The sequence below is a fragment of the Musca vetustissima genome, unplaced genomic scaffold (assembly GCF_032173495.1).
Source record: "Musca vetustissima isolate MV318-11 ecotype Yass unplaced genomic scaffold, APGP_CSIRO_Mvet_v1 utg25233, whole genome shotgun sequence".
NCBI classification, from domain to species: domain Eukaryota; kingdom Metazoa; phylum Arthropoda; class Insecta; order Diptera; family Muscidae; genus Musca; species Musca vetustissima.
This window is the reverse complement of record NW_026886178.1, coordinates 24197-46910: the sequence shown is the minus strand read 5'-3', so window position 1 is coordinate 46910 and position 22714 is coordinate 24197. Positions and strand designations below refer to the sequence as shown.

At 34.6% G+C, this 22714-nt stretch overlaps 1 protein-coding gene across 1 annotated transcript; it reads left to right on the top strand.

Annotated features, from left to right (window-relative positions):
* Positions 1 to 260: 260 nt before the first annotated feature.
* Positions 261 to 7823, top strand: LOC133333654 (protein tipE). Its single transcript, XM_061541946.1, has 2 exons — positions 261 to 1595; positions 7726 to 7823. Exons 1-2 carry the CDS (start codon positions 286 to 288, stop codon positions 7787 to 7789), a joined length of 1374 nt encoding a protein of 457 aa, XP_061397930.1. The 5' UTR covers positions 261 to 285; the 3' UTR covers positions 7790 to 7823.
* The last annotated feature ends 14891 nt before the right edge of the window (positions 7824 to 22714 follow it).

The window sequence follows — 22714 nt, the reverse complement described above, 5'->3', positions numbered from 1 at the left end:
AACCTTTCGCCTCAAACTAAACGATAATCTATTGTTAAACGCGCTCACCAAAAGCTAACTAAGAAAATAAACAAACTAAACTAACGCTTACTAAATTTATTAAACCAAAACAACAACAACAAAAACAAACAAGCATTTTTTTTCAAAACAAAATTAAGTAAATCTAGAAAAACAAAAAAATACTAGACTAAGAACAAATTATTATAATTATTATTAATTAAATAAGAATAGGAGGAAAAAAATATTAGCATTACTAACTAAGCAAACAAAAAACACAACAAAAACATGGCTGATGAACTGGAAATTCGTACCCTGCGCGAGAAACTGCTCTTCTACACGACTGCCTTTTTCATACTGCTTGGTACCTTCAGCATGTTCGCCTTCCTCTTTTTGGTGCCGTTCGTCATAGAGCCTGCCTTCACCACCATATTTATGCAATTCGACGAAGTGCCCGCCCTGTGTGAAACTTCATCGACAATAACGCGCTTCGGGGCCCGCAACTGCAGTTGGTCGTCCTGCCGCGAGGGCTGTACGCGTGAGATTTTCGAATGCACCCAGATTATGGTGAACTATCGCCTGAATTTGTACAACTATACGGATGAGTTCAATTTCACCGAATATCACATCAATCTGAAGGAGGCCGAAAGAGTAATTCCGCCCAAAAAGCGTACCGATCGCTATACAAGAGCCATACGTGACTACGAGTATGATTTGGGTCCGCACGATCCCATGGCAGCGGCCATGGATGATGAGGGTGGTGGCGCGGGCGGTGGCGGCATGGTTATGGAACATTTGCATTTTGGCGATGAGGATGGTTCTAATGGTTTCCTTATAGAAGATTCCGGCCTGGATACGGACAATACACTGATCAGTGCCGATGGCAGTGATGTCTTTGAGGAAATCTCCGAGCTGAACAGGGGCCTTATGAGCGGCAATGATAGTAAATATTTTTTCGTTGGCGCCCACCTCTATCCGAATGTAAAGGGATGCGGCTATCCGCCCGTGCTCAATTGCACCATCTGGTTTAAGCGTTACACAAAGCTGGGCGTTAAATTTCCCTGCTACTATTCCAAAGTGGATCCTAGTGTGGTCATCAGCGAGCTGGACTACTGGCAGAATACGCTGAATCTAATCTACTCCATTGCGATTCCAGTTCCCTCCTTTATAATATCTGTGATCTATTTGACATATGCCTACTTCAAAATCTACAATGAAGACGAGGAGACAGCACCGTTGGATAAGAATGCCGAGGATATGGACATCGATGATGAGGGTGTGGACGACAGTGATGGTGCAGCATTGGCGGACAATGCGGCCGGCAGTCAAGTGATAAATATGCACGATTCGACAACGGGAGAAAGTTGTATTGTGGATGGCATTCTGCCAAACGGTGGTCCCGGCATGACAAATTCAATATCACAACCCGGTTCGGTGACCACACCCGGCCAATATCGTGTTCATACACCCGGTTCGGTAATGACACCGAATTCCGATATGCATTCATTCGGCCATCAATTGAAAGTCCAGATGGCCGATGATTTTTCAAGAGATTCATTGGAAAATGGTATCCTGTCGACATCGAATTCGGTGCAAGGGTAAGTGATGGAAGTTGTTGGTTGTATTGTTGTTTTTTTATTTGTATTTTTTGGGTTATATGTATATTTTTTTGTTGTTTTATTGAATATAGGGTTATCCAATTTTCGAAGAAACTAAATTGACAAAATGGAATATTGACATCGATGGAAAATTAACAAATTGTTGGGCCTAGGAAAATACATTTTTGGAAAATCGCCTATTTTCGGAAAAAATGGAATCTGGAAGCGCTCTTCCTATTGCTTAAAGCTTGCACAATAAATCCGATACATCTTTAAGAGTTGTTGAGATTTTTCACTTGAAATTTTAATGAGACAATCATAAGAAGTTATAGTTAAAATATCGATTTCTTATTTTTGAAGACCTCACCTAAAAAAGGTGAAAAGGTTCTTCCTATGGAAGAACTGCTCCTATTCAACTGCCTGTGAAAGAGCTGCAGGTTTCCTCTTCCAGTGGAAGAGCTGCAGGAGTCTTCTTCCTATGGAAGAACTGCACGTATTCTTCTTCCTATAGGAGAGCTGCATGCAATTTTCTTGCTATAAGAATGCTGGGGACGAACTTCAGGTATTCTTCTTCCTGTGGAAGACCTGTGGGTATTCTTCTTCCTATGGAAGAACTGCAGGCATTCTTCTTTCTGTGGAAGAGCTGCACATATTCTTCTTCCTATGGACGAGCTGCAGGTATTCTTCTTCCTATGCAAGAGCTGCAGGTATCCTTCTTCCTATGCAAGAGCTGCATTCAATTTTCTTCCTACAGGAATGATGGAGGTATTATTCTTCCTATATGAGAGATGGATGTCTTCTTCTTCCTAAGTGCTGCAGATATTCTGTGGAAGATCTGCAGGTATTCTTCTTCCTATGGAAGAGTTGCAGGTATTCTTCTTCCTGTGCAAGAGCTGCATTCAATTTTCTCCCTATGCAAGAGCTGCAGATATTCTTCTTCCTATGCAAGAGCTACAGGTATTAGTCTTCCTTTGAAAGAGTTGCACGAATTCCTCTTCCTGTGGAAGAGCTTCAGGTATTCTTCTTCCTGTGGAAGCGCTGCAGGTATTCTTCTTACTGGGGAAGATCTGCAGGTATTCTTTTTTCTATGAATGACCTGGAGGTATTCTTCTTCCTGGAGAAGAGCTGCAGGCATTCTTCTTCCTATGCAAGAGCTGCAGGTATTACTTTTCCTTTAAATGAATTGCACGAATTCCTCTTACTGTAAAATATTTGAATGATTAAATGTTCTACAGAAAATTTCTCATTCGATTTTCCTTCTGGATAGGATACAAAAGAGATTCTTATCGCAGGAAAAAACTTGAGGTCTTTTTATCAAAGACTGAGGTTCTTCATATCACGAACCTGATATGAAGAACTCGAAGACTTGACGTCTTTTTATCAAAGACTGAAGTTCTTCATATCATGAACCTGATATGAAGAACTCGAAGACTTGGGGTCTTTTTATAGAACAGCTTTGTCTCTTCTCATAAAAAAGCATGATCTCTTCTTATTGAAGATCTGAAGCTCTTATTATCGCAGACCGGGAGGTCATTTCATAGAAGAGCTGGAGGTCTTCTTAGGGAAGAGCTTGAGCTCTTCTTTTGAATACGTGGAGGTCTTCTTGTCGACGACCTGGAACTCTTCTTAACGAAGGCCTTATAGGTTTTCTTATATCAGACCTGTAACTTTTTAACAACATTCTACATATCGAATGTTGTTAAAAGGCACAGAATAGACCTGCTGGAGGTATCCAGGGAAGACCTAGAGCTCTTCTTATCGGAGACGTGTAGGTCTTTTTATCAACGACCTGGAGCTCTTCTTATCGAAGACGTGGAGGCCTTGTTATCGAAAACGTGGAGGTCTTCTTATCGAAGACGTGGAGGCCTTCTTAAAGAAGGCCTGGAGGTTTTCTTATAGAAGACCTTGAGACGAGTTAAGTGAGTTATGAAAGCCACATCCTGTGAACGCGCTATATCAGCCCAGACGTCTTTCGGAATTTCCATAAGGCGAGATCCCAAACTCATCTGTCACACAACCGTTCGAAAATCGTCACCATACTTCAAAGAACTATTCCAGGTCTCGGCCACGAAGACCAACAGGAGCGAAGTCGAGTTTTCAAGTGGAGAGACTAATAGAGAGCCCAGCAGCAGGCGCCTTGCAATAATGCAGATTAATCTGCACAATTCTTAGAATTTCCTGCCTGCTGTAATTTTCTGTTCTGGTTGTAAGCATAGGGGTGACTACAGCACTTCTCTCCCTTCTTCGAAAATGTGTTAAGAATTAGATTCCTCACGTTCTGATGTGCAACTAACCTCAGTATTATATGGTTAAACTTTTCAAAATTATAAAAATCGAATACAATTCCAATTATTAGTTTCGGCGGCAGATCAACAATTTTGCATTTTATGTAGCAAAAATTATATATATACCTCCCATTGGATAACCCTATAATTATATGTCCAGAATTTAAGTGCACTACTTTTAATGATTTCATAATAATTTTGACAAATATTTTTTTCTATACAGAATCAAGTCCTCAGAATCTGAACATCTTGTTATTACTATTTATTTACCTATTATTTTTGTACGTTGTTTTTAGTTCCTTACACTTTATTACACCCAGCGATACATACACGCCCACTCAGAAAACAAAACATTCAATCACAATCTGATAAATAATTCTGACCATTATTCATCAAACAATTACGTCCTCTTTGACAAATTAGCCCCAAGCTGGAGATTATAATAAATTTAAATTATGTTTCATTAGTTTCAGAATTCACTTCGTAGCAAAATTTCAAATTAAAATCCAAAAAAAAAAAATGTGTATATATGTACGATATACGATGACAAGTTCCAGAATCTGAGAATTTTCTTATAGGAAAAAATGATTTCTATTCAATAAAATATCAAACAGATTCTGTTTTACTGTTTCGCGGTCATCCAATTGTAGACTAGGTTTTTTGAAATGTTTTAAAATCGATTTTTCTTTTTGACGTATTTAATATGATCCTAAAAAGTATGAAATCAAATGTTCTTTAAATGTAGACCTTTACCTTAGATGGCGCCCAATGGTTCCCGCATTGCTACCGAAGGCTCCCAATAGTTATTAAATAGAATAGAAACATGCGATTTGACATTCTAATGAAATATATTTCTATAAAACAATCAATTGGTTATCAATTGGTTTTATATAGACTAAAACATCGTACTAAGAACAGGCTATAAACCCAATTGTTATAGTAAGACCTCTATTTATTATATCATAGAATAGGCCCTCTGACTATAGAATAAATGACAGACTTTACAGACCAGACCAGTGGCTGCGGTTGTGACAGTCCACAACAACAGCTTTCCAATAATATAGACCCATTACATCCTGCAATGTCCGTACCACACCTTATATACCGGAGAATTAGCTCGCTATTAGAAGGAAATAACTATCCTACAAAACGAGAATGGTAAATTATGTCCCTACTAGAACTAGTGATAATACAACAGTTCGCCAGTCAGATAAAATATGAACCTGAGCTTCGTCGTACATCAACAAACACTTGGTCCCTCAGTGATTTCAGTGATTAGAGATAATGCCAAAATTCGCTGGAATCATCGGTCTTGATTCAACCTAGCAACCCTTGTCTTTGTAAATAGACCACCAGAACCATGAAAAGGCTGATTACCGCTTGAGAAAACACACTAACTCCTGACATCAACGAATAACTGAGGAGAATTTCCTAGACATAATCACCGAAGCATCCACCAAACTTCCAATTTGAGAGCATACAGAACCTATGTCATAACACACCTGTTGGCCTTAGGGTAAAAGAAGTTAGTCCAAAGCTGTTGTGAGCAATGGTTATCCCAATTCAAAAACAAGTACAATGCACTAGTCACGTTTCTGCAGTAGCAACACCGCTAGTGGCAAACAACTGGCAGCAACATCGATGAACACGGAACACAAACAATTAAAATGCTGTCCTCACGGACTCCACCCAAAAGACCGCGCCAACAGCACCGAAGTACTGTTCCAATTTGAGAGTTTACAGAAGGCAGCTGGATCTACAGATCCAGGGGTACCGCCGAGGCACGGATAACCTCCGATAAGGCTCGAGACCGAAACCTCTTCCAGTTTGACACAAGTTCGGGCCGCTATCCCAATTGAAAAACATACGACACAATGCACTTACCATACCACGTTTCCGCAGCAGCAACACCGCTAGTGGCAACACAACACAAACGCTTCTCCAGCAAAAAGCTACTACCAACAACATGCAGGCTCTCCACAATGGAACAATTGCTGAAAGGGGATACAATGCTAAAGTGGCCACCAACATCACACGATATTGGTAGCCACCATGCATCTCACCCCTCCCAACAATTACCCCCACAACACAACACAAACGCTTCTCGAGCAAAACTACTTAAACAAATAAGGGTCCGATCGTCTTCAAGAACTCTACTGACATCACACCCCGCCCCTCCATTCGATGTACCCATTTCTGCTAAATCTCTAATGCACTAATGCACATAATAGTACGAAAGCGGTGATTGCCAAACACGTTTTCTCTTTGTCTCTCTTTGCGTCAGTCATTTTTGTTGATGATCTCTCAGTTACGCTCTCACGCACTCACTCGTAATGTAGTTCTGTTCAACACTGCTCTAATATCTTCATAGTAACAGTATATGCTTCCAGTCTTCAGTCATCCCACACCCACATAAATCCGTCTGGGACAGGCCTTTTCTATGCAAAAACGCAGTAAGAGAAGCATGTTCTGTCAGTAAGAAATCAGTCAGTTTCCAAAGCGAAAGTCTGGCCGGTCCAGTGCGAACGTAGCGTTACGAATAAATGCGTACGTCACCTAGTCCTCCACCTATCAACAACATACTTCCGAAGGATAGCGCTGTACCGCCTAGTATCCCCATCCACAAGATTATTAAGTTTATACTTTATAGCCCTAAATCTCATCTCAAGATCAAGCCGCACGGCGCCAGGCAATCTTAGAAGTACGATTGCAATAATCATCGGATAGCTGAGTGAAATTTCGGAGACATCATCACTACTGTATCCACTAAACTTCCCAAAAGTAGAAGCTTTTTATCTGAACTCGTAAATTGTGGACTATAGTCAATTTAAAAGAAATGAAAGGAAAATGACAAAAACTCTTGAGAGAATTAAACACTCTCCTAGATATCCGAGTTGCTGAGACAAATTTTCGGAAGGATCCCAAAATTTACGAAAGATCCCACTCGTAATACTGAAACATTCAAAGCGTTAGATGTGGACGGAATCTAAATAGATTTCCTTAGCGAACCAAATTGTTCCCCAAATCCTAGAATTTAGACTAAAGGATGCCTCCGGTTGTAAGGTATAAAAAGAAATGAAGCCGAAAATGAAGTGCAATAGGACAGTTCGATAGTTTATAGTTTCCTAAAATAATCCATAATATACCTTCTTGTTTTCAATAAATAACTCCAATGGAAATTTTATATAAAGAACAAAATTCCTTTGAAAAAAAAGTAACCCTAGTCTAATTGAAAAATCGATTTTCCCCAAAACCCATGTTGGACTTCAAACGAACTAGTAGTTCCCTTGAAAAAGTATTCAGACTCTGAACAAAAAAAAAATCAATATTAAAAACAATAGAAATGAGAAGAGACCTTAAAATACTGGAACATTTCTTTTTTGAGTACAAACAATAAGTAATAATAATAATTATTAAATTCCTTTACCTCTTTTTTTCTAACAACGTCCTACTCTTTTTCTTCTCTATCTTGAATGTGTTTTTCGTTTGTTTTGTTTTAGCGTAAGAAGATGCTCTTAGTCTACAATGCCTTGGGGTTCATCTCCAACAGAGGACACGACCTTAACCATACCTAGTCACAAGCACAACTATCACCCCGACCACAGCCACCACGACCACTAAAACTAAATCACAAAAAAAAAAATAAAACTCCCCCTGCCCCAATACAAACAAAATATGTGTATATTTTATACTGATCAACAACTCCTTCTCCCCCAATTGCAACATGACCTGCCCCACAACCCTTGTAAATTTGCACATTCATTTGACCACAATCAAATGTATCCCCCTCCGCCCCCTTTCCCACGCCATTTTGAAATTGACTATCTGATCCTTTGCTCTTACAGGAATCTAAGTAAAACAATGACGACGAGCATTTCAACTCCGCCCGGCCCTGTGGCGGCCGTATAAAACAGAGATCACCTCCTGGCCAACCAGAGGATGAAATTGCTAAACCAATGTGGCAACGGCGCCAACAACCACAACAACAATGCAGACAATGATGATGACTGGTGTTATATTAATAATAATTCGAATATTATTAAAAATAACGGTTTAAATAAAACAGCAACAGCAGAAGCAACAACAAGAAACACTTCTTTTTGGAACAAAATCCATAAATGGATTAAAAAGATAAAACCCAACTTGTGGTTTAAAAAGAAACTCAAATACTCTAGAATAGATCAAGATATGCAATAAAAATCTAAGCAAAACAAAACAAGTCCAATTCAAATATTCCGATAATTCATACGCTCATTTATCCCATTGCCATTCACCAAAAAAAAATCAATCTCACAAAAGAAAACAAAAAAATAAAATAAACGAAAGACACACATTTCCTCAATAGTTAGATAAAGATAAAAGCCATATAAAATTAGTATAAACAAAGAAACTATTCCGATTGAAAAAAATGAAAATATTTTTTTTTGTTTTTTGTAATTTTGAATCAAACTTATATAAAATTATAATGCATTTTTTTTATTTTGCAAAACAGAAAGAAATAATAATTTTTGCAAAAATTTAAAATCGGCTATAACCGTTATATACAAAAAAGTGTTGACTGACTATAGGTGATTTTTTTATTTATTTATTTTTTTGTTCGTTGTATAAATTAAAAATTTCAGTCCATTGATCTGCTGATTCAATCTCAAGACTAGATCATATAGTACTATAGTTTTTATTGTTTTGTTTTTATACAGGATCTTATAAAGGTCGTTTGTATATATATATATATATATATATTTGTATTTGTATTTTAATAGAAGATACTAAAATACTCCTATATATATATAGCATTTCCAGAAGATCTTCTAGATATTCAATAAACTATATGAAACTGATAGAAAGCTTTGCAACAAAAAAAAACTATCTTCATTATGACTTCTATTTTTTTACTTTGAAGATAGAATATATTTTATATTTATAGACTTGGAATATAGTCAACAAGCACGTGGAATATAGTCAACATCTACAGATATATTACCTTCTTCAAGTAGTTTAATGTCTAAAGGCGTTTCATACTTTTAATGTAAAAAGGTGGTCCCGAATAAAACCTCTCTATTTTTTGGTATTTTAAGCGATTTAATTCGTATTTCCAAACGAAACGTGACAATGTTTTTAACGTAGCCACCGACCCAATTTCGGTAGTTTTGTGGTTATGGGAGCATTTTCCAACAGAAGGGGCAGTAAAAACTCAGTTGCATAATATTTTCCTAATCCCCCTCATTTAGGTCGTTGAAACATTTTCTAGCCGAAATTGATGCAAATTTGGCATTTCGGGTTTTGGGTGGAATAAAAAAACCTTTTTCGTGAACAATTTTTAATATATGTTCATTTTTTTTTTTTTTTTTGGTATAGCCCCCAAATTAAAGGCTCACCCATGATACAATAAATAGGTAGTCCATTTAGAGCAGCTGGTGTCTCTATTAACTGTCAAAGTGCGTAATTTCTACTTAAATTCGATGTGCAGTCTTGCCAACCATGTGAAATATTATAAGGAAAAATTTGACAGATAATCGAGACAAAACAAAGGTTTTTGTTTTGATACATCACCTTATTATTGCATCATGGGCTCACCCCATTTTAAATATTGTAATAATGCCAGCTATATTTTCCAACCAAAGTGGCAACAAATCCTATCCAAATTTTCCAAAATAAGTTTTTGTAATTTGGTGTTCTCAGTTTTAAGACCTATGAAGTTATATATTAGAGATAAGTAAATCGATCTTCGACTAATCGACTTTTTGTATAGAAAAGTTGACAGATGGTCGAGACAAAAAAAGGTCTTGGTTTTGATACACCACCTTCTCGACCATCTGTCAAACTTTTCCTTATAATATATCACATGGTTAGCAGCATTGCACATCGAAATCAAGAAAAATTTACGCACTTTGACAGTTAATCAAGACATCAGCTGCGCTAAAAGGACGAGACAAAAACATATGTTTTTGTTTTGATACATCAACTTATTATTGCATCATGGCCCCGACCATGGCACAATGAATAGGTAGTCCATTTAGCGCAGCTGATGTCTTGATTAACTGTTAAAATTGGTAATTTCTACTTGCATTCGATGTGCAGTGTTGCCAACCATTTGAAATATTATATGGAAAAATTTGACAGATAATCGAGACAAAAACAAAGGTTTTTGTTGGTATACATCACCTTATTATTGCATCATGGCCCCAACCATCTGTTTGTTCTAGTAATATTTCACTTGGTTGGCAACATTGCACATCGAATTCAAGTGGAAACTACGCACGTTAACAGTTAATCGAATTGTCAGCTGCGCTAAATGGACTACCAATTATTGTGCCATAAAGTGTTCGATTGTCACTTTTTTCTCATCCTAACAACCGATTAGGAAATTAACTACATTGAGATGAATCTTCCTAATTGAAATTGTATACCAAAAGGGATTTTGAGACCTTGCATCCAGGACTCACAAGCCATCTTGTACTGATCATGATGCAATAATAAGGTGATGTATCACAACAACAACCTTTGTTTTTGTCTCGATTATCTGTCAAATTTTTCCATATAATATTTTAAATGGTTGGCAACACTGCACAATGAATTCAAGTAGAAATTACCCACTTTGACAGTTAATCAAGATATCAGCTGCGCTAAATGGACTACCTATTCATTGTGCCATGGTACTGATGTTCTTGTATTAGATTTTGAGAACCCTATTCAAAGTAGTGACGACAACTTTTCACGCCTTAAATTGGTTTGCTGTACTCTCGGAAGACTGACATTTGAACTTGATAAAGTGAGGGAGCAATGTTTCATCAACCACGGTACAATAATACAAGATAGGGCAACTTGAGATGAATAACCAAATAGCAACTATGTAGGTAGTGGTTTCATCTGTCAAATATAAAAAAAAAAAAACATACACAAAATGTGTTTGTATTTTTGTATATTTTTTTAATAAATTACTAAATCTTTAACAATGTAATTTCATTTAAAATTAGATTACATTACTCGGTTTTCGGAACTAGGTTTTCGGTATTTTAAAAGTCAAAAATGAAGTACCTGCAATTTAGTATTTGGGATTTATAAAGTCTAGAAGACTTCGTCGACATAAAGTCCATTCAAATGTCAAGCCGCATTTCATATAATTTGAAGGTGTAAATTGCATCTTCAAATAGAATTAACTGTATGGGCGCGTTTAGACTACTAAATCCACTCGATCTCAAACGTAAATTCCATAACGTATACGTCACGTTAATCCGCTTCACAAATCAAGTGGAATATTTTTGACTTATACGCAATGTAATTGACATATGAGATCGAGTGGATTTCGTAAATCTAAACGTTGTCTAAGTCGGGTTACCATATAACAGAATCAGTAGATTTTCCGTATTTTAAAAGTTCTAGTCTAATTTTCCAACAGAACTGCCCAGACATTGTCCTTAAAATGTTATATATCCCTTTTTTAATATTTGGAAGATCAAATCGAATTGGTTTTAATACCAAATATGACCTTTTCGAACTACCGAATACGTTTGTGTAACAGTTCATTTATGAGCTGAACATTTTCGGTAAGATGCCTTTTTTGGTAGAAATTTGTTTCCTACAAATCGAAGACAAACCAAAAGACGTCAAAGCAAAACAGCTACTTAACATCTATTAAATATTCATAAATAATTATAAATTCTTAAAATGAATTACTGTAAAAAAAACAAAATTTTGTAAAAAGTTCTAATGTGAATACATGACGATTTATACAAACCATGTTTGGTGTAAATGTTCTTTAAAAGATCTATTGTATAAAAAATGAAATACTTCGTATATAAAATCTGAAAATATAAACTTTTCTATATTTATTCAGAAGTTCTGTAATTCTATATATGGTGTATTTTCTGTAGCTGAGCTAGTATTGTTTTGGTTTTCGATATTAAAGTCATTTTTGCCAGATTTTTTTTTTATAAATTATGGTATATAATTGTTTTTATATATATTTTTCTGTTTCTTGTGCTTATACAGCAACACCAAATACAAAATTAGCTAGCAATGGAAAGTTTTCTAAAGAACAACTATTCTAAATAAATTTAATTATAAATTATAAAAAATAAGTAAAATATATAACAATATAAATAATTTTTATTTATTACATCCATACAAACAAAACATTTACTCATTACATGCATATACTCTATGTGACACATGGAATGAAAAGTCCTATCCATAGTGAATTGAATCACTATGGTATTAACAGATGTACTTCAGACTATTTGCAAGACATTCAACCCGTTAAAATCCACTCATTTTCGAAATCGAGGTATAATGATAAAATGTTGGCGGTCAGCTGTTATCTGTTTACGCATGTGTTGTTTTGAAACGAAATGACATTTTTGAAAACAACAAATTTTAATTGTAGCGTATTTTTATACCCTTCACCACACTGTGGTACAGGGTATTATGTCTTTGTGCATATGTTTGTAACAGGCAAAAGGAATCGAGATAGACCCATGGTTCCTTTTGGGAATATGCATAGAATCACTTTCTAAGTCGATTTATGCATGTCCGCCCGTCCGTCCGTCTTTTGATGTTAAATTGTAAACAAAGTACAGGTCGCATTTATGATCCGATTTGGATGAAATTTGGCACAGATCTCTTATTTGGCCCAAGGACGAACCCTATTGAAATTGGAAAAATCGGTTAAGATTTAGATATAGCTCCCACATATATTTTCGTCCGATTTAAGGTAAATGGTGTACCAAAGTACCTATATATCTTTCGATTTGTACTAAATTTGGTATAGCCTACTGAATTAGGTCTAGAATGATATATGCCATATATAGTTTCGCCCGATTTTAGGTAAATGGTGCTCCAAAGTCCCTGCAAATCTTTTGATTGGCAAGAATTTTGGCATAGCGTATTGAATGAAGTCTAGAATGATGTTATGGTTTTAAGTAAATTGTGCACTAAAGATCCATATCTAGACCGATTGACACAACGTACTGAAGTTAAAATAAATTAATTGGTTCAGATATAGATATAACTTAGCTTCCATATATAATTTCTACTTATTTATGTTGATTGTACACCAAATTATCAATGGGTGTCTGATTGAGATTAAATTTTAAACAGTACTGCGACGTCTTTTCGGATACATATGTAGAATATACCCTAAGTGGTGAAGGGTATCCTATAGTCGGCCCAGTCCGACTTTACTACTTTCCTTACTGGTTTATTCCTGATAAAGTGCATTATTTCGATTTTATTGCCAAATTGAGTTGAACTTACCTCGAAAAATTAAATGCATTTAATATCTCGATTTGCTCGTAACCCTATGCCAATTCGAGATAATTTCAAATACAACCCTGATTTTGCCACAGAAAAAAATATATCACTTCTTCTAAAAGTAAGAAAATATGACAGCTGCTATAAAAATTAAATATGTTTAAATTTATAATGAATATTACTATAATTCAAAACAACATAGGACCTAAGAAAGAGAGCATATCGTATTAGAATTATGAAAATATTATTTGAACAATTGTCTCAAAAATTATACAACCAGTGAAATTTTAGTGTTGTATACGACAAATTACAGCTGAGTGTCAACTTTGTGTCATATTTTTAATACTAGTATAAAAAGCTAGAATTTTGTACCTTGATGTTGAAATCGACTCAATTTAGAAGGTATAGTCTAAAGTCACATTAACCGAACGACATATTTAAGCGATGCCATTTTGATACTTTTATGAGAAGTGATGCATTTTTTAGAGGCGAAAATAGTGTTGTATTTAAATCAATGATGCACACGTTGAGAGGATGGCAATTTGTAAATGTATGTGTGAGACTAGCACACAAAGTTAAAGCGGGCCACACACGTTAAACATGGGCTTTACATCGGTGTGAATCAAATTCGAAATAAAACTTTGTTGATTTATTTGTGGCCTATCAGCTTCACACCGATCAAACGTACATGTTTGATGTGTGTGAGCCGCTTTAGCATGGCCGCAATCTATGCTGGTGCGCATATGCGCATATGACATGTTTACTTGTTGAAGTCTCAACAACGACTAAACAAATGAGCGTAAGAATCTGTGTGAGTTGAGCTGACCGCTAGAGTGCAAGGGCGTGCATCCCTGATTTAAATTTATCTCGATTTAGTACAGTATTTAGAATTCATACAATGGTATTTAGAATTCATTAAATTTAGAACCTTAAATCGATACTACTTTACTTTAGCAATTAAATCAATATAACACACATTATCACGATACAACCTTCAGTCTAAACCCGACTTATCACATTGACTTGGTTGAATTTGTCAAGCAAAAGGTTCCACCTTTTGAGAAAACGAAACTCAAAATAACATTCCAATCGGCTGGAAATTATCTGGGCTTTCCAGACCATGTGTTCGCATATATTGTTTTCTTCGACGGACTATGATAGTTCACTTATGACACCACAAATTACAAATTATAAAAAATATTTACACTAAGTAAAAATAATAAAAGCTATTTATAAAAATCTGCATTCTTGAATAAAAACAATTGTAAAAAAAACAACAACAAATCTTATTTACTTCGATTGGTACAAAATAAAGCGAGAAAAATAAAATTAAAAAACAAAAACAAATTGTATTTATACATAAACTTATATAAATATTTTTTTATTCATTGTCAGCTCTTACTTATAAACGGTAATAAATAGCAATTTAAAAAAAGTATAAAAGAAAAGAAATAAAAACAAACAAACAAAATCAAGCTAAAACTAATTTATATTTGAAAAAAAAAAACAACAAAACCGAACACACACAAAATCATAAGCATTATTATTATTAATATTTATGTTTAAGCTAACGGAACGAAAAATTAAAAAAGACACACACATAAATAAAAAAATGAACAAAATCAATATATTTAATATTGATTACGAAGAACAAAATAAAATATGGAAGCGAACAAAAAATTTGCCACAAATATGATGAACGAAAAATTAAAGAATACATAAAACAAATACTAATGAAATTAAATGCGTATTGCAAACTCACAGCTTTAAATAATTGTAATTAAAATCATAACCTAAATGACAAAAATAAAAACTAATAATAAATAATTAAATCTTATAATAAAATAATAAAATGATTACAAATAAAATTCTCATCTACACTTGCATCGTATTTTTTCTTTTATGTTTTATTGACAACTATTTTTTTAAGAAGGAAGTTGTCATTTCCCCTGCGCAAAAAAATTAACTGGTAAAAAATTGTGAATGAAAAATAGACCAAACTTTGATAAATGGTAAAATCTTCGGATTTACATAAAACATTTGATCATGATTTGATCTTCTAAATTCCTTAAAACTGAGGTTTGCATATAATTTAAATGCATTTCTATAAAATGAAATGTTCTTGTCAAAATCTTAAAATATCGATAATAAATAATAAGTTGCGTGGAAGCTGTGATGGTGGTAATGTAAAACCAGTGAGCGGAGCAGTATAGTCGGACGGGGCCGACCATATGATACCCTATACAATTTCCACGAAAATCTAACTTCCTGTGGTTCTATATTCTGAGCATGGACAATATTTCGCGATATTTGCACCCTCTTGAACGAATATTACTAATATTCACCCTTCTATTTACATATCCAGATTCCCTTCTCCGTGGGTTGTGTTGTGATGTTCGGATTTCAATTGTGGCATCGATTAGAAAAAAAAACACAAAAAACTACGTTTTCGGTTCATTTCATCCCAATATTATTGTTTGATCATCACCGAAGCGTTGTCCTTGATCATTACTGGAACCTCACGGAAAATTTCAAAGCAATTAGCGCTATATATCCGCCCTCTAGTGAGGTAATGCGTTACTAAATAATATCTGTAAGTATTTGAGTGTAGCTCCCACATCTGAGTACATACGACAATATAATTGGTATCAATTTAAGACCACTATCAACTACTACTACTATCAAATTTTCGGTGGTAGCTTCTTCAGGGGTAAATCTATCGGCTATAGAATGCAAATTTTTCACACAAAAGTCAGGGCCCATTTGACCCGCTGAATATTGACCGATCTTTATCAAAACAGGCATGCTTATTTCTTGGCCCGACCCCTTTCTCCGTGTAAAAATTCGCGATGTTTGGTCCATATTTGCGACCTCTGAATCGACCATTTCATCCCCTAAATATTAACCGATCTTACAATAGGGGTCTTCATTGGTCAGAACCCATCCTACATGCAAAATTTCGTGAAGATTGGTCCATAACTGTGGCCTGTATCGTGTTTACAAATTATGATGGACAGACGGACGGACGGAGGGACACACATGTCTAGATCGACTCAGCTAGTCGAGATATGACGATCGGTATACTTACAACCTCTTGGGGCTGCAAAAAGCTATAATACCCTGACAACATAGTTGTGTAGGGTATAAAAATGAGTGAAAATGTTTTTTTGTGCTCCTTCCTGATTTGTGGCTAAACTACACAACGCACGCACATGTGATCAGTGACTAAGTTAAAGAATACTCTACGGATAATATGGTTCTAATGTAAGATTTTTGGATATAATCACTACATCCTCCCTAAACGGATGCTCAAAATTTGAAGCCGGATTTTCGGTATTTTTTTTTTCTTATAATAATCAGGACGCGCAATCAAATAACTCTCTAAACTGATTATAGGGTTGTAGAACTCATGATTTTGCTTTGTTTAGTGTATATCTCATGAATGTGCTCACCGTAGCTTCTTTGCAATTGCATTCCAAAGACGAAAATTTGGTGTGTACATTTTTATAAAAAAAACCTATTTTTTGAGTCTAAATTTAAAAAAGTCCACACAAATGGCGTTGAACTCCGCGTGATTTTAGTATTTTTACGTGCCGAATCTAATGAGCTCAGCCATGTTCAATTCCGCCCAATAAAACGTGCGGATATAGATACCTTGAATTTAGCAAAAACTGTAAAAGCTTATTTTGAGAAATTCGCGTATATAATCGCGATTTCGAATTTATTTTACATACATTTATGCTTGTATTGTCAGATTCGCGAAACTATGTGGAAATAGGTCAAAAATACATCGATGCGCAAATAATATGCGTATTTTATCCAAAATTTACTGTGGAGGCACATCCGCGGTTCTTAACGAATCCTTTTAAAATAGGAGTACTTTTGTGTATTTTCATTGCAGATTACTGAAATCTGATGCGCATAAAAATCGTATGCAACTTGCGTCATTTTTAGCCATTTTTAGAATTTTAATATAGTAAATTACATCGCACACTTTGGCTGCTAAATGAACCTTGAACAAGTAAAAAAGCGTTGGATACCCTCCACCACAGGTATACCGACAGGAATTTGAAATGAAAAAATGGACCGATATTTATAATTTTTAATAGAGATATTTGGTACCCAATAAGAACCCAATGTACCAAATTTCAGCGAATTTGGTTGAAAATCGCGCTCAAGAACCTCAAAATACCGAAAATTGGGGGTGCCCTTATATTGGGGCTACCAGAAAAAGTGGGCCGATATTTATAATTTTTAGTAGAGATATTTGGTACCCAATATTAACCAAATGTAGCAAATTGCAGCGAATTCGGTTGAAAAGCGCGCTCAAGAACCCCAAAATACCGAAAATTGGGCGGTACCCTTATATCGGGGATATCCGAAAAAAGTGACCTATATTTATAATTTTTTGTGGAGAGATTTGGTACCTACTAAGAACTCAAAATACTAAATTACAGTCAATTCGGTGAAAAAATACGATAAAAACCCCCAAAGTACCGTTATATGGGGGCAACAAGAAAAAGTGAACCTATATTTATAATTTTTTGTGGATACATTTACTACCCAATAAGTACCCAATGTACCAAATTTCAGCGTATTTGGTTGAAAAACGCGCTCAAGAACCCCAAAATACCGAAAATTGGGGGGTACTGTTACATGGGAGCTATACCTAAACGTGGACCACTATATCCCATCTTCGAACTTGACCTGCCTGCAAACAAAAGACAAACCTATGCAAAATTTCAGCACCCTATCTCAATTCCTTCAAAAGATAGCGTGATTACAACAGAAGGACGGACATGACATGGTTCCTTTTGAGTCGATTTTTAGTACAGGTCGCATTTATTATCCGATTTGGATGAAATTTGGCACAGCTCACTTATTTGACACAAGGACAAACCCTATTGAAATTGGGAAAAATCGGTTCAGATTTTGATATAGCTTCCATATATATTTTCGTCCGATTTAAGGTAAATGGGGCACCAAAGTCCCTATATATGTTTCAATTTGCACAAAATTTGGCATAACGTACTGAATTAGGTCCAGAATAATGTGTGCCAATTTTCGAGAAAATCGGTTCAGGTTTAGATATAGGTCCCATATATAGTTTCATCCGATTTAAGGTAAATGGTTCACCAAAGTGCCTATATATCCTTAGATTTGCACGAAATTTGGCACAGCGTACTGAATTAGGTCAAGAAAGTTGTGTGTTAAGTTTCCTGAAAATCGGTCCAGATTTAGATATAGCTCCCATATATATTTTCGTCCGATTTAATGAAAATGGTGTACCAAAGTCCCCATATATCTTTCGATTTGTACGAAATTTGGTATAGTGTATTGGGGCTAGAATGATGTGTGTTTAAAGTTTCGTAAAAATCGGTTCAGATTTAGATATAGCTCCCATATATAATTTCGTCCGATTTAATGTAAATGTTGCACCAAAGTCCCTATATATCTTTCGATTTGCACGAAATTTGGTATAGCGTAATGAAGTAGGTCTAGAATGATGTGTGTTAGGTGTCGTGAAAATCGGTTCAGATTTAGATATAGCTCCTAAATATTTTTTCTTCCGAGTGTATGTAAATTGTGCACTAAAGACCCAAAGTTTGTCTGATTACCACTCAATTAGGTACAATGAACTGTAGTTAATATCTCTGACAAGTCTCATTGAAATCGATTCACGTTATATATATATATATATATATATACTATAGCAACTCTATATCTGACCAAATGAAAAAATTTAGTATATGTTGCAGAATGACATGTTTATGGATCCATTTTCGTATTTATGGTCCTTCAACGTCTGTTAGGATTAATCTGTTGAATATACGCAAAGTGGTGAAAGGTATCATATAGTCGGCCCCGTCCGACTTTACTACTTTCCTTACTGGTTAAAGTCGAAACTCTTAACAGAGGAATCTACCGATATTTATCTATCATCTAAAAGAATTTGTAGAAGAAATCGTCACATGTTTTAGAAGATCTAGACAAAACCGTAATCCCTTGACCATGCCAAAAAATCAATAATTCGAAAAAACATTTTGTGGCAATTGAAAAAATTAATTTATTTTATTTTCAGATATTTTAATGTTTTTATTTGTTTTTCGCGACTATTAAACCGTATTTCAATGTGATCTCACTAATATGCAAAGAAAACAAATGTATTTTAGCATTTGTGAAGAAGTTCGCGAATTACAACAAATAAAAATACATTTCATTTATATTTGAAATACAAGATTTAAAATCGCTACATATAACTTTTGTGCGCAGCATCCGAAGTTGTGAACGAGAACAGATTTCGAATCAGCATATTTTGCTTAACCTATGTACCAAAAATCATGAGTGTGCTCGCAAAATATTTTTTTCCATTTTTTTTAATGAAATTTTAAAAGAATTTTGTAATTTCCCACATGTTTATGTACAAAGACAAGTTTGTATTTGAAATTATCTCGATTTCGCATAGATTTCCAGTAAATCGAGACAATGAATAGATTTAAAATTCAAAATATTGTATAGCTGGAAATTAGTTCATATTTATAACGGATATTACTATAATTTAAAACAACATATGCTTCAATGCATGTTTGACCTAATGGAGAGCAATTCCTATTCTAATTATGAAAATATTGGCCAGCTACGTGTAATTGGAAATGTGAATACGAAAACAAATATCAGCTGACTAACTTTTGGTCTGTTCCTGTACTGCAAGAATCTACGAGTTTTTACTACTTTTTTCGATATCATAAAGGAAAAAAAGTTTTATCGAACGATTGGTATTAATGACACACTATTTTGTTCCACAATAATATTCACTATGACTCCAGGAGCCGCTATCCGCAAAACATATTTTCCAGCTCATCTATTTGGACTACTTTTTAGGGTAGCTTAAATTAAACGGTACCCTGCATTGTTTGGTATTTTGGGAGTTCGGCTTGTTTTTAACCAAATTGGCTATAATTTAGTATTTTGAGTTTCCATTGATTTGCAAATCTCCCTACCAAAAAATATCGGTCTACTTTTTAAGATAGTCTCCATAAAACTGTATACTCATTATTTGGTATTTTGGGCAAGTTATTAGAGAAATGTTTTTAATTTGGTTACCATTAGGTTTCAAATCTTCTACCAAAAATGTTCCATGGTATAGACCGCCATTTATGAATGTACCGAACGATTATTTGTATTTTAAATGTCCACCTCATTGTAGAAGGTACAAAAAGTTCGCATACTAAGATGTTAACTTCGCATAACTGTTTCGTCGTTTTCCTTGTTATATATTCTTGTTTATTTTTCTATTATTTCAAAATTCGAGCATATTTAGTTTTATTATGGAAATATTTGAAATAAAAATATGAGCTTTTTATTAATTTTATTGTTTTCTATTTCTATGTTTCATTGTATTTATATTTGTACATCTTATATAATAACGAAAAAATGGAAAATTTCCGATGCTAATAAACGAAAAATCTTTTTTGAAAAGGATGATTTAAAATTAACAAATCATTACTAAAATGCTAATAGAATTGAAATGAAAAAAAAACACAATAATAATAAATGAATAAAAAATAAAAATAATTAAACAAAATAAAAAATCTGTGCATTTGAAAGCTGTTGCCTAATTATTTTTGTTGTGTATATATATGAAGACCGGTCATGAAAAAGTAAGTATGTATAAACAAAGTTTTTGAAAGAAATGTGAATAAAATCTTTATAATTCCGATACTACAAACATTTCAATATTCTATCTTAAATATCAATATTCTATAACAATTATCAGTAAAGCGTTCCCTCATTTGTGTTTAAATTTAATTAAATGTCAATGACTTTTAGTCCGAGATCAATAAACTTTAGTACGTTATCAATGGCCTTTTTGGCTAGGCGAAAAAGAAACGTTATTTAGGGCGAAATCTGATGTCGACCTATGGGTCCCATTTTTATACCCTCCACCATAGTATGGAGGGTATATTATCATTCCGTTTGTAACTCATCGAAATATTCATTTCCGACCCTATAAAGTATATATATTCATGATCAGGGTAAAATTCTAAGACGATCTAGCCATGTCCGTCCGTCTGTTGTAATCACACTATCTTCTGAAGTTATTGAGATAGGGTTCTGAAATTTTGCATAGGTTAGTCTTTTGTCTGCAGACAGGTCAAGTTCAAAGATGGGATATATCGGTCCACGTTTACACATAGCTCCCATATAACAGTACCCCCCAATTTTCGGTATTTTGGGGTTCTTGACCGAATACGTTTTTCGACCGAATACGCTGAAATTTGGTACATTGAGTTTTTATTGGGTACTAAATGTCTCCACTTAAAATTATAAATATAGGTCCACTTTTTCTGGTAGCCCCCATATAACGGTACCTCCTTATTTTCAGTATTGTGGGGGTTTTGATCGCATTTTTTCACCGAATTAGCTGTAATTTAGTATTTTGAGTTTTTAATAGGTCCCAAATCTCTCCACAAAAATTATGAATATAGATCCATTTTTTCGGATATCGCCCATATAAGGGTACAACCAAATTTCGGTATTTTGGGGTTCTTGAACGCGTTTTTCAACCGAATTCGCTGTACTAATTTCGTTAGAAATAATAAGATGGGTAAAGTGTGGATGAAATCAAAATTTTTTAAAACAAATTTGGTCCAAAGAAACATGGGGTCTAGGACCAATATTTAGGACCATAACCGGTTGTAGAAATGTCTGTATAAGTACACTTTTTTGTATGTTCCCTATATTTTTATTTCAAGTATCTGTGAGTATATCTATGGTGGAGGGTATCCAAAGTTCGGCCCGGCCGAACTTAACGCTATTTCACTTGTTGGACTTAATCTAGGTTTGGTAAAAATATGACAATTTTCATCGGACCGAAATCGGACATTTCTTTTCAACATTTTGACACTACGTGCGGAAGTAATAAACCTACGGGTTCCATCTTTAGATATAATGTAGTTGAGGTGAAGATATTGCGATGTGCAAAGTTTCACTTATATTAGATATTCAATTATTATAGATATATTCGCCTGATGCGATATATACAAGTACAAGTCATGGTTAAAATATTAGGTTGTGAAAAGTTTTGTTCAAATCGGATAGTCCGTTCGCATGATATCACAAAATTAATTTTCAGATCATTTTGTGGGGAAGGTACCAGAAGAAGTAAGCCGATATTCCCCATATTCGATCTTAACACTAGATTGCCGAAGGCAGTCATTTTGACCGTTTTTCAATTTCAAGTACAAAAACAAATGTGTATATTATGACCCAGCTTTTTAAAATTTGGTGACTTTTTCTACCACATAGAACTACGTTTATTAATCATAGTAGCTGCTTCCTCCCCCCTATCATTCCCCGTATTCACACGTGCTATACCTATATTGCCTAAAAGCGGTCATTTTGATCTTTTTGAAATATTAAATAATCAAACTACTTTTATTATTGTATAAAGTGCTTTTCTTATATTACCAGATCAGTACAACAACATCGAAACCCGTTTGATACTCTAGAAACACAAACGAACACACAAATCGGGAAAAATAAATTTTATATTTCCAGTCGATTTCACTCTTTGAGTAAAGA

Excerpts from the sequence above, each read along its gene's own strand:
- LOC133333654 (XM_061541946.1), top strand. The coding sequence starts at position 286 with ATGGCTGATGAACTGGAAATTCGTACCCTGCGCGAGAAACTGCTCTTC. Across the intron at positions 1,596-7,725 it reads ACATCGAATTCGGTGCAAGG|GAATCTAAGTAAAACAATGA; the intron begins GTAAGTGATGGA and ends TTGCTCTTACAG.